This window comes from Saimiri boliviensis, chromosome 11 (genome assembly GCF_048565385.1).
Source record: "Saimiri boliviensis isolate mSaiBol1 chromosome 11, mSaiBol1.pri, whole genome shotgun sequence".
Lineage (NCBI taxonomy): Eukaryota > Metazoa > Chordata > Mammalia > Primates > Cebidae > Saimiri > Saimiri boliviensis.
Genome location: NC_133459.1, coordinates 91,953,979 through 91,967,730, shown reverse-complemented (window position 1 = coordinate 91,967,730; position 13,752 = coordinate 91,953,979). Strand labels below are relative to the sequence as shown.

The following is a 13,752-nucleotide window of genomic DNA, read 5'->3' as shown; positions in this document are numbered from 1 at the left end:
AAGAAAGAGGAAGAGAAAGGGAGAGAGAATAGGAGTATTGCTTTATTGCCCAGGCTAGAATGCAGTCTAAAAATGGGTATTAAAAACCTCTTTTATGCCAATATTGTACTTAACAATAGAGATAGGAAGGAATAAGGGAGGAAAATAACAAACAGGCAGTCAACCAATATTTCATTTAAACCTGTGAAATGCTATGCAATTACTGAGGACTGATTTACTTCCAATTATGTAGTCATTTTTAGAGTAGGTGTGATGTGGTACTGAGAAGAATGCATGTTTTGTGGATTTGGGGTGGAGAGTTCTGTAAATGTTTATTAAGTTTACTTGTTCCAAGTCTGAGTTCAAGTCCTGGATATCCTTGTTAATTTTCTGTCTCATTGATCTAATATTGACAATGTGATGTTAAAGTCTCCCATTATTATTGTGCAGGAGTCTAAGTCTCTTTATAAGTCATTAAGAATTTGCCTTATGTATCTGGGTGCTCCTATATCGGGTGCATGTATATTTAGGATCATCAAGCTCTTCTTGTTGCATTGATCCTTTTACCATTATGTAATGTCCTTCTTTGCCTCTTTTGATCTTTGTTGCTTTCAAGTCTATTTTATCAGAGACAAGAATTGCAACTCCTGCTTTTTATTTTTTATTGCTCTCCATTTGGTTGGTAAATCTTCCTCCATCCCTTTGTTTTGAGTCTTTGTGTATCCTTGCATGTGAGATGGGTTTGGATGCAGCGTACCGATGGGTTTTGGCTTTTCATCCAATTTGCTTGTCTGTATCTTTTAAATCATTTAGTCGATTTAAATTTAGGATTAATATTGGTATATGTGAGTTTAATACTGCCATTTAATGCTAGCTGGCTGTTTTGCCCATTAGTTGATGTCGATTCTTCATTATGTTGATGCTCTTTACCTTCTGGTATATTCTTGGAATGGTTGATACTAGTTGTTCCTTTCTATGTGTAGTGCTTCTTTCAGAAGCTCTTGTAAAGCAGGCCTGGTGGTGATGAAATCTCTGAGTGCTTGCTTGTTCACACAAGATTTTATTTTTCCTTCGCTTATGAAGCTTAGTTTGGCTGGTTGTAAAATTCTGGGTTGAAAGTTCTTTTCTTTAAGAATGTCGAATATTGGCCCCCACTCTCTTCTGGCTTGTAGGGTTTCTGCTGAGAGATCTGCTGTGAGCCTGATAGGCTTCCCCGTGTGGGTAACCTGACCTTTCTCTCTGGTTGCCCTTAGCATTTTCTCCTTCATTTCAACCCTGGCGAATCTGACGATTATGTGCCTTGGGGTTGTGCTTCTTGAGGAATATCTTTGTGGTGTTCTCTGTATTTCCTGGACTTGAATATTGGCCTGCCTTGCTAGGCTGGGAAAGTTTTCCTGAATAATATCCTGAAGAATATTTTCCAGCCTGGATTCATTCTCTTCGTCACATTCAGGTACACCTATCAAATGTAGATTAGGTCTTTTCACATAGTCCCACATTTCTTGGAGAGTTTGCTCATTCCTTTTTACCCTTTTTTTTCTCTAATCTTGTCTTCTTGTTTTATTTCACTGAGTTGGTCTTCGACCTCTGATATCCTTTCTTCTGCTTGGTCAATTCGACTGTTAAAACTTGTGCATACTTCACGAAGTTCTCGTATTGTGTTTTTCAGCTCCATTAATTCACTTATATTCCTCTCTAGGTTGTTTATTCTCGTTAGCATTTCATCAAACATTTTTTCAAGGTTCTTAGTTTCTTTGCATTGAGTTAGAACATGCTCTTTTAGCTCACAGAAGTTTCTTATTATCCACCTTCTGAAGCCTGATTCTGACAATTCATCACACTCATTCTCCATCAGGACTTGTTCCCTTGCTGATGAGGAGCTGTGATCCCCTCAAGGAGGAGAGGCATTCTGATTTTGGATGTTTTCAGCCTTTTTGCCTGGTTTCTTCCCATCTTTGTGTATTTATCCACCTGTCATCTTTGTAATTGCTGACTTTCAGATTGGGTCTTTGAGTGGACGTCCAGCTTGTTGGTGATGATATTATTTTTGTTTCTTTGTTTTCCTTCGGTGGACGCTCCTCCCCCACAGAGCTGGACCTTCCTGGGTTCAGCTGTGCTTGCTCTGAAACTCTCAACAGTCATTTCCAATCGCTGTTTTTTTGTGGGGGTGGGACCAGCTGAGCCTGATCACCTGGCTCCCCACCTCGGAGCCCCCTTTTTTCCCTTTTCCTAATTGAACGGTTGATTCTCTCCCAGGTGTCCCAGACACCCGCTGAAAAGGCAACAGGATCTATGCAATTTCCCGTGCTGCCACCGCGCTGGCTGAAACAGCAGTGCTGAGATTTGTGGCGCTTTTCTGCCTGGGAATCTCCCGGTCTGGCTCCCCGCTTCAGTCCCCCTTTCAATCAGCTGAATGGGCCACTCTGCCTTCCCAGAGCTCCAAATGCCAACTAAAAGGGCACCCGGTCCTGCATACTCTGCACTGAGAATCACCGCGCCTGGAAGCCAGCAAAACAGCCACGCTGGCCAAAAGAGTTGCACTGGTGACCTGTGGGGCTCCCCTGTTGGGAATCTCCTGGTCCGTGGGCAACAAAAATTTGTCTGAAAGTCTGGCGTCCACTCACTCCCTGCGCCTTCACTGGGAGCTGCAATCCTGAGCTGCTGCTAGTTGGTCATCTTGGATCTCTCTCCTCATTGATTTTCTAACCCACTTATTCTAGTTCAGGTTCATGAGTGGCCAGAGCCTACTCTGGCAGACTGGGACAATGCAGACATGCCCACTTCACCCAACATGCACAGCTTTGGGTTGTGGGAGGAAACTGAAGACCCTGGAGAAAATCCATGCAGTCATGGGGAGAACATGCAAACTCCACACAGATAGCAGTTCTAGCCAAAAACAGATTTTTCCCCACTCAATGTTACAACAAAATGACACTGAATGAAACAAAGTGATTTGAGGGCCTGCTGTAGTCTAATTCCTCTTAGGTCTTCTAAAGTTCTTAACACAAAAGTTTAAGAATTTGGGGAAACCCAACAGGTTAAACTATTCCCAATGCTCTAGATATGATCTGCCTACATGTATGGCCACGCTGCAGTGCTAGAAAGAAAGAATTAAAGCTGTCAGACAGGTTCATACTTTCTGTGCTAATCCTGTTTGAGAAATCCACATGGGTCTTGACCAAATCTACCTGTGGTGAATATGGGTAAAAGGACTTAACGCCTGTTAATAAACCTAAAACCTTTAAGAGCTTATTTCTAGGGAAGACAATCAGGCTTATGAAAAATGTGAGGCCGGACGATGATCCAAGATGGTGGATTAGACACAACTCCAGCGCACAACACCCAGGGAGAGAGACGCAGAAACCCAGAGATCTCCTAGCTCCAACTGAGGTACCAGGTGCATTTAAACAGGTCTGGTCCGAAGGTGAGCAAAGCCCACTCAGGGCAGACCGAGGTGGAGAGGGGTGCTGCTTCACACAGAAAGTGCATCTGACCAGTGAGGCGGAGGCTCCACCTCTGGCGCTCTGGTCCAGATACAGCACTTCCCCAAAGCCTCAGCAAAACACAGAACAGGGGATCTTTGCCAGTCAAGCGCCTGGAATTACAAGTGCGAGTTGAATAAGAGTCTGCAGACTGAGCTATCGCTGCCTCCCCCTGCCCAGAGAGAGAGGGAGCTGTAAGCAGGATCAGCTGGGCGGCTCCTACCCCATGACCGGAGAGAGAGGAAGCTGAAAGGGGGAGACTGCCGGGTGCGGCTAGGTGGGTCGGCTAGGCGGGTCGCTAACCTCCCCTACAAACCCCAGAGGGCTGAAGCTCTGACTTTAGTGGGTTGCACAGCCAGTGCCACAGTCTGAGATGAACATTGAATGATCCAGCCCAGTGGAGGAAGGGCACAGGCCACCACTAGAGGGGTGGAACTGAGCTACATGTTTTAACAAAAAACACAGGAAGCCTACATAGCAACGGGGCGGCATTCTTGACAACCCAGCAGCGTGTACAGGTCAGCGGAAGAGGCAGGCCTAATCTCCCAGCATAAACAAAAGACACAGGAGGCTTCCCTAGTATCCTGAAGGAGTCCCTAGAAACCCAGTAGTGCCCCCACAGGCAGACAAGCGACCTCATGAAGCAGCTCTCTGACACCACAGTCAGGTAAATCCATAAAGATGGGGAAAAAAAACAGCACAAAAAAGATAAAACCATCAAACACCATAACACCTCTTCTCCTTCAAGGGATCACAACTTCTCAACAACACAGGATCACGACTTGACCAAGAAGGAGTGCGAAGAATTGACGGAAACAGGATTTAGAAAGTGGATAATAACAAACTTTTCAGAGCTAAAGGAACACGTTCTAACTCAACACAAAGAAACCAAAAACCTTGAGAAAAGGTTAAACAAAATGCTAACTAGAATAACCAGCTTAGAGAAGAACATAAATGACTTGATGTAGGTGAAAAACACAGCACGAGAACTACGTGAAGCAAACACAAGTTTTAATAGCCAAATCGATCAAGCAGAAGAAAGGATATCAGAGACTGAAGATCAACTCAGTGAAATAAAGAGAGAGGGCAATACAAGAGAAAAAAGAGTGAAAAGAAATGAATAAAGCCTCCAAGAAATATGGGATTATGTGAAAAAAACCTAATATACGCTTGATCGGTGTACCTGAATATGATGGGGAGAACGAATCCAAGCTGGAAAACACACTCGAGGATATTATCCAGGAGAAATTCCCAAGCCTAGCAAGGCAGTCCAAATTTCAAATTCAAGAAATACAGAGATCTCCACAAAGATATTCCTCAAGAAGAGCAATCCCAAGGCATATAATCATCAGATTCACCGGGGTCAAAATGAAAGAAAAAATGCTAAGGGCAGCCAGAGAAAAAGGTCAGGCCACCCACAGAGGAAGGCCAATCAGACTCACAGCAGATCTCTCAGCAGAAACCCTACAAGCCAGAAGAGAGTGGGGGCCAATATTCAACATCCTTAAAGAAAAGAACTTTCAACTCAGAATCTCAAAACCAGCCAAACTAAGCTTCATAAGTGAAGGAGAAATAAAATCCTTTATGGACAAGCAATTATTGAGGGATTTTGTCACCACCAGACCTGCCCTACAAGAGCTCCTGAAAGAAACACTAAGCATGGAAAGGAACAAGTACTAGTCACGGAAAAAGCAAACTGGTTGGCAAAGACCAAAAATGCAATGAAGAAAATGAGTCAACCAAGGAGAGAGCAAACCAGCCAGTAACAAAATGGCAGGATCAAATTCACACATAACAATATTAACATTGAATGTAAATGGGCTAAACACCCCAATTAAAAGACACAGACTGGCAAACTGGATAAAAAGTCAGAACCCATCGGTGTGCTGTATTCAAGAAACCCATCTCACATACAAAGACACACATAGTCTCAAAATAAAGGGATGGAAGAAGATTTACCAATCAAATGGAGAGAAAAAAAAAAAAAAAAAAAGCAGGGGTTGCAATCCTAGTCTCTGATAAAATGGACTTCAAACCAACAAAGATCAAAAGAGACAAAGAAGGATATTACATAATGGTAAAAGGATCAATCCAACAGGAAGAGCTAACTATCCTAAATATATATGCCTCCAACACAGGAGCACCCAGCTACATAAAGCAAGTTCTTAATGACCTAAAATGAGATTTAGACTCCCACATAATAATAGTGGGAAACTTCAATACTCCACTGTCAATATTAGACAGATCAACGAGACAGAAAATTAACAAGGATATCCAGGACTTGAATGCAAAGCTGGACCAAGTGGATCTAACAGACATATACAGAATGCTCCATCCCAAATCCACAGAATTTTTCTCAGCATATACATTTTTCTCAGCACCACATTGCACTTACTCTAAAATTGACCACATCATTGGAAGCAAATTACTCCTCAGCAAATGCAAAAGAACAGAAATCATAACAAACAGTCTATCAGAGCACAGCACAATCAGACTAGAACTCAGGATCAAGAAACACACTCAAACTCACACAACCACTTGGAAACTGAACAACTTGCTTCTGAATGTTGACCAGATAAACAATGAAATGAAGGCAGAAATAAAGATGTTCTTTGAAACCAACCAGAATGAAGACAAAACTTACCAGAATCTCTGGGACACCTTTAAAGCAGTATCAAGAGGGAAATTTATAGCAATAAATGCCCACCAGAGAAGAGAGAAAAGATCTAAAATTGACACCCTATCATCAAAATTGAAAGAACTAGAGGAGCAAGATCAAAAAAACTCAAAAGCTAGCAGAAGACAAGAGATAACGAAGATCAGAGCAGAACTGAAGGAGACAGAGACACAAAAAACCCTTCAAAAAAATTAATAAATCCAGGAGCTGGTTTTTTGAAAAGATCAACAAAATAGACAGACTGCTAGCCAGATTAATAAAAAAAGAAAAGGAAGAAGAATCAAATAGATGCAATAAAAAATGATAAAGGGGATATCACCACTGATCCCACGGAAACACAAACTACTATCAGAGATTACTACACAGCTCTGCTCACATAAACCAGTAAACCAGGAAGAAATGGGTACATTGCTAGACAGTTGTACTCTACCAAAACTAAACCAGGAGGAAGCTGAAACCCTGAATAGACCAATAACAAGGGCTGAAGCAGAGGCAGCAATCAATAGCCTACCAACCAAAAAAGTCCAGGTCCAGATGGGTTCACAGCCAAATTCTACCAGACGTACAAGGAGCTGCTTCCATTCCTTCTGAAACTCTATTAAACAATACAAAAGGAGGGAATTCTCCCTAACTCATTTTATGAGACCAACATCATCCTGATACCAAAACCAGGCAGAGACTTAACTAAAAAAGAAAACTTCAGGCCAATATCCATGATGAACATCGACGCAAAAATCTTCAATAAAATACTGGCAAACAGATTGCAACAGCACATCGAGAAGCTTATCCATCAAGACCAAGTAGGCTTCATTCCCAGGGATGCAAGGCTGGTTCAATCCATAAACATAATGCATCACATAAATGGAACCAAAGACAAACCATATAATTATCTCAACAGATGCAGAGAAGGCCTTCGATAAAATTCAACAGCTCTTCGTGCTAAAAACTCTCAATAAACTAGGTATTGGTGGAACGTATCATAAAATGATAAAAGCTATATATGACAAACCTACAGCCAATATCATACTGGATGGGCAAAGGCTGGAAGAATTCCCTTTGAAATCAGGCACTAGACAAGGATGCCCTCTCTCACCACTCCTATTCAACATAGTATTGGAAGTTCTAGCCAGAGCAACCAGGCAAGACAAAGAAATAAAGGGTATTCGATTAGGAAAGGAGGAAGTCAAACTGTCTCTATTTGCAGATGATATGATTGTATATCTAGAAGATGCCATCATCTCAGCCCCAAATCTTCTCAAACTGATAAGCAACTTCAGCAAAGTCTCAGGAGACAAAATCAATATGCAAAAATCACAAGCATTCCTATATATCAAGAACAGACAAACAGCCAAATCAAGAGTGAACTCCCATTCACAATTGCTACAAAGAATAAAATACCTAGGAATACAACTAATAAAGGATGTAAAGGATCTCTTCAAGGAGAACTACAAACCACTGCTCAAAGAAATAAGAGAGGACACAAACAGATGGAGAAACATTCCATGCTCATGGTCAGGAAGAATCATTATTGTGAAAATGGCCATACTGCCCAAAGTAATCTACAGATTCAATGCTATCCCCATCAAGCTACCAATGACCTTCTTCACAGAACTGGAAAAAAAACATTTTAAGCTTCATATGGAATCACAAAAGACCCTGCATAGTCAAGACAATCCTAAGCAAAAAGAACAAAGCCAGAGGCATCACACTGCCAGACTTCAAACTGTACTACAAGTCTACAGGAATCAAAACAGCATGGTACTGGTACCAAAACAGAGACACAGACCAATGGAATGGAACAGAGACCCCAGAAGAAACACCACACGTCTACAACCATCTGATCTTTGATAAACCCAGAAAAAAAAAGTAACGGGGAAAGAACTCCATGTTTAATAAATGGTGTTGGGAAAACTGGCTAGCTATGTGCAGAAAGCAGAAACTGGACCCCTACCTGTCACCTTACACTAAAATTAACTCCAGATGGATTAAAGATTTAACATAAAACCTAACACCATAAAAACAGTAGAAGAAAACGCAGGTAAAACCATCCAGGACATAGGCGTAGGCAAAGACTTCATGACTAAAACACCAAAAGCAATGGCAATAAAAGCCAGGATAGACAAATGGGATCTAATTAAACTCCAGAGCTTCTGCACAGCAAAAGAAACCATCATTAGAGTGAATCAGCAACCAACAGAATGGAGAAAGAAATTCTTGCTATCTACCCATCTCACAAAGGGCTAATATCCAGAATCTACAAAGAACTAAAACAGATATACAAGAAAATAAAAACCCATTCAAAAGTGGGTGAAGAATATGAACAGACACTTTTCAAAAGAGGACATATATGAGGCCAACAAACATATGAAAAAATGCTCATCATCACTAGTTATTAGAGAAATGCAAATCAAAACTACACTGAGATATCATCTCATGCCAGTTAGAATGGCGATCATTAAAAAATCAGGAGACAACAGATGCTGGAGAGGATGTGGAGAAATAGGAACACTCTTACACAGTTGGTGGTAGTGTAAATTAGTTCAACCATTGTGAAAGACAGTGTGGCAATTTCTCAAGGATCTAGAAATAGAAATTCCATTTGACCCAGCAATCCCACTGTTGGGTATATACCCAAAGAACTATAAATCATTCTACTATAAAGACACATGCATACATATGTTCATTGCACCCCTGTGTACAATAGTAAAGACCTGGAACCAACCCAAATGCCCATCAATGATAGACTGGACAAAGAAAATGTGGTACATGTACACCATGGACTATGCAGCCATAAAAAATGATGAGTTCATGTCCTTTGTAGGGACTTGGACGAATCTGGAAACCATCATTCTCAGCAAACTGACCCAAGAACAGAAAGCCAAGCATCATATGTTCTTACTCATAGGTGGGTGTTGAACAATGAGAACAGGTGGACTCAGGGAGAGGAGCATCACACACACGGGACACTTGGGGGGTGAGGGGAGAGACAACAGAGGGTGGGGAGGGAGGGGAGGGATAACATGGGGAGAAATGCCAGATATAGCATGCACCTAAAGTAAAATAAATAAATAAATAAATAAAAGAAATTTAAGCGAGATCACCTTAAATTTGTAAAGTAATTTGAGGAACAGTACCATCTTAATTATCGTCTTCCAATCCATAAACATGGGATGCCTTTTAATTTATTTGATGCTTTATATTTTTCCATGTCTTGCAGTTCTTGTGTTTTAGTCCTAAATGTTTTGTTTCAATGCTATTGTAGATAGAATTCCTTTTTTAAAATAGATTTTGATTGTTAAAAATTATTACTGTATAGAAACAGAATTGACTTTGTATGTTAATCTTGCATTTTGCAACCTTGCTGAAATTGTTTATTAAGTCTAATAGTTTGGTTGTGTATGTGCATTCCTGTAAGATTACATCATTTTAAAATATAGGTAAGTTTAATTATTTCTTCCCCCCCAAAAAAAAGAAAGAAAGAAAAATGTGAGGCAAAGAGTGCAGAAGGACTAGCCCCTTTCATCTTAATTCACACATGGAGTGGCTTGGCCCTTTGAGGAGAGGAAGGTCAAATTCACAATTCAAATTTCACCAGTACTTCCATTTACACTGTAAGAACACATAGGAGCCCAACAAAAGATGATCTCGTGATCCACAGAATCAGAAACAAGCTGCTTAATTTTGTGGAGGTGGGTGCTTGTATGTCTAATGCAGCCAAAGCCTCACTTAAGTGTACCATACAAGTCAAGTTAAATTTGGTCATTTGCTCCTATGTTCCTTGGAGTTATTATTCTGTCACTATTAAAGAGGTAGAATAACATAAAGTTAAACACAGTGCTGTTTGGTATGCAATTTTGGAAAAGTTACTTTGCCCTTCTGGGGCTCAGTTTTGCCTTCCATGAAATCAAAGATTAGGTTAGTTGCCTATAAGGGCTCTTTCCATCCTAAAATTTTATGGAAATGTGTACTACATATTTGAACTTAAAAGGAACTTAAAAGGTATGTAAAGTGTTTGGTTTTGAGAATGTTACAACATTGCAAGACACAATTATCATTATTACTCTCTTAGATGTTGCATCTGACCTTTAAAAGGTAATTTTGATTATTCTCTATTTTCTTCAGTTCTTTCAGTGCTTCCAATATAAACAAAACAAAACAAAACCATGTTTATTTCCCACCTGTATTTTTCTGCAGTTCTTGGTTGTCCTTTTTAAAAATCTTATATTTGTGAATCCATATCACATTGCTAATGTCATCATTTTGGAATCTACAAGTTATTAGGCAGTTACCTAGATTTATCTCAGGGACATCCCTGAGATCCACAATTTTCTCTTTTAGAAGAGTTTATTCAGACTAAAAAGTGAATAGCTCTAGAGGAGCTAAGTGAATGGGAAGGAAGTCAATTACCTGACAGTTTTTTCCAGTGTAGCCCAAGGAGCAGGTGCAATGGTAGGTACCCAGGCCATCAATACATGTTCCCTCATTCAGGCATGGATGAGAGCTGCATTCATTGATCTCATGGAGGCAGAAGGGTCCAGTGAAACCCACAGGACACAAGCAAGAGAAGGAGTTAACCCCATCAACACATGTGCCACCATTGAAACAGGAGCTAAGAAGTAAAAAAGGAGAGCAACATCAGCTATGTATCTGGTTTCTGTGACTTGCTACCCAAAAGTAAGATTTCTGGAATCTAAGATGTTACAGCGGCAAATACCCCTGAGTACCCCATATCCCATAAACTTTCTTACAAGCTAGATTGGCTGCCAGAAGCTCTCAGGTGCCCACTTCCTTTCTATAACCAAAGGCTTAGAAGTAGTTAAGTTAAAAGGCTGAGCTTATTATAGATACCTAGAGAAAGTGAGGTTTTCTAGGTTTTACCCAGTTCTTCTGTGGTTTTCTCATGTACACATTTCATTTTATCTCTAAGTCAATTTAATTTATAAGAAAAGTGCTCTTCACTATAGAATATTTATAAAAGAAGAACAGAACAAACATGTTCATAATATTATAAAAAGAAATGAAACAAACCTCCCAGAAATTACTTGAAGAGTGGTAACAATTCCAATCTCTACAGAGAAACTGGACATTTTTGGATTTTTGAAATGAACAAGAGACCAAGGGAGAACAGAACAGAATTATAGCTCTTTCCGTTCCCTAAGCAAGAAACAAACAATAAAACATCCTTATAAACTTTTCAACCTCTCATCTTTGACTTGCTATTATATATGTTTATCAGGAATCAGGAACTGGGCAACAGGAGATTGCCTTGTGGACTGGGAATGCGGACTGGTATCCATGTGGACAACTCATCCCTCCTCCTCAATTCTAGCACTATGCTCTGAAGTTTCCTCCTCTTTCTCCCTTTCTCTCATAAGATGCTGATGCCCGAGTGATTGGTTGTTCACCTCTCAGTGCACTCATCGATGTTGTTCTCACAGTGGACTCCATCAAATCCTGCCTGGCACTTGCAGGTGTAACTGTTGACGTAGTCAGAGCAGGTCCCTCCATTCTTACAGGGTTCATTCAGACACTCATTCACATCTGTCTGGCACTTATCCTCAGTGAAACCCGGAAGGCAGAGGCAGGAGAAAGAATTCACTCCATCCACACAGGAACCTCCATTCTGGCAAGGATCTAAGCCATTACACAAGAATTAGAGCTCTGAACAGCAGCATCAATTTAATCTTAGATTCATAAAAGTGAATGACCTGAACTAAGTCACGCTGAGGGCAGCATAATTCTGATCTTTTCACTAAATTTTGCCAACTTGCCCATTTACGAAAATGAATTCAATAGTACTTTCTTGAAATTTTTAAACTGTTTGTTAATTGGAATAAAATTCACCTATATCACCACTAACAGTTTTGTAAAATTAATAGTCATAAAACTTGCATTGGTCCCTTGCACATTTGCAAATCAAACATGTGCCCCAATACACAGAATATAAATCAATACTTTCAAAAGGTATATGTGATGGTGGAGTATGTGGAGGAGGACAAAATACATATATCCATGTTTTTCCAGGCACACTAACTGTATAAATTAATCCTCTCTCTCTGCTTCACTTCTGTCTCCTCTTTCTCTTTCTCTCTTTTAGATTTAAGTAGTCTTATGAAACAAAGTTTAAATAAAAATTGAAATATCACATAGCTTGATCTTGGAACACTTCATATTCATAGTAATAAACCAACAAATTTTAAGCTACAATCATGCCATGGCACTCTCCAATTAGGGCATACAAATCAGAACAAGAAAAGATGTAGCTATGGCTCTTAAGGAACTTAAAACTGCAAAAACAGGGCTTACATGTAAAATGATATTCAAGTTGTTAAAAATCAGTGGAAAGAAAATATATATATTTTTTCTTTTCTTGCAAACTATACAAAGAGAATCTTTTTTTTTTTTTTTTTTTTTTTAGTTTCGCTCTGTCACCCAGGCTGGAGTGCAGTGGCGTGATCTCAGCTCACTGCAACCTCTGCTCCTGGGTTCAAGCGATTCTCCTGCCTCAGCCTCCTGAGTAGCTGGGATTACAGGCACCCATCACCACACCCATCTAATTTTTGTATTTTTTAGTACAGACAGGGTTTCACCATATTGACCAGACTGGTCTTGCACTCCTGACCTCATAATCTGCCCACCTCAGCCTCCCAAAGTGCTGGGATTACAGGCATGAGCCACCACGTCTGGCAAAGAGAATATCTTAAAAGCAGCCACAGGAAAGATAATGACACAGGAAGGAACAAATACAAGATCTGTTGAATAACAGCAGATTCTCCTCAGAATAATGCAAGGTAAAAGACAATAGGATAGCTTTAAAGTGCTGAAGGAGAAAGTCAATTTAGAATTCTCTTTCCTGTGAAACTATCTTTGAAAACAATAGCCAAATAAAAACCTTTCTGACACACAAAAACAGAAAGACTTCATCACCAAGAGAAAAAGACTACACAAAATATTCAAGGAATTTTTTCAGACAGGAGGAAAATGATACCTGATGGAAACACAAATTTGCATAAAAGAATGAAAACCAACAAAAATTGAAAATATGTGGTTAACTTAAAGACTTTAAATTATTTTCCAAATTTCTTGAAAAAAATAATTGAACTTTTAAAGTTCAATGATTACATTTGGAGGATTTAATGATAAATACATTTTATAACAACAATAGAAGAGAGGCCAGGAGGAGTGTAAATGTGCGTGTACGGCTCTTCACCTCTACATAAAGCAGTATGATTGATGGTACATTATAATACATTAAAGCTGCATACAGTAATCCTTGCAATAACTACTAAAAATGATACAGCTAATGTGATGAATAAAAAAAATCATAAAAAATACTCAGTTATTTCAAAAGATGTCAGAAAAAGAGAAAAATGGAAATAATAAACAGAACAAAGACAAAGCAAAGAGCAAGATGGCATATTTTGAAACCAGCCATATAAAAAACTACATTAAATTTAACAGTCTAAATACCTGAATTAAAAAATAGATATTGTCAGCCAGAGCAATCAGGCAAGAAAAAGAAATAAAGGGTATCCAAATTGGAAAGGAGGAAATCAAATTGTCTCTATTTGCAGATGACATGATTGTATACCTGGAAGACCCCATCATCTCAGC

The 13,752-nt window shown here is 39.7% G+C and overlaps 1 protein-coding gene across 1 annotated transcript in view; it reads right to left on the bottom strand.

The window, feature by feature from the left end:
• The window catches only part of NOTCH2 (notch receptor 2), a 176,672-nt gene that overhangs the window by 26,018 nt on the left and 136,902 nt on the right, over window positions 1-13,752 (bottom strand). Inside the window, 2 exon segments of the mRNA XM_003944788.4 lie at window positions 10,546-10,747; window positions 11,544-11,772. Of these exon segments, the coding sequence (XP_003944837.2) occupies window positions 10,546-10,747; window positions 11,544-11,772 (431 nt within the window).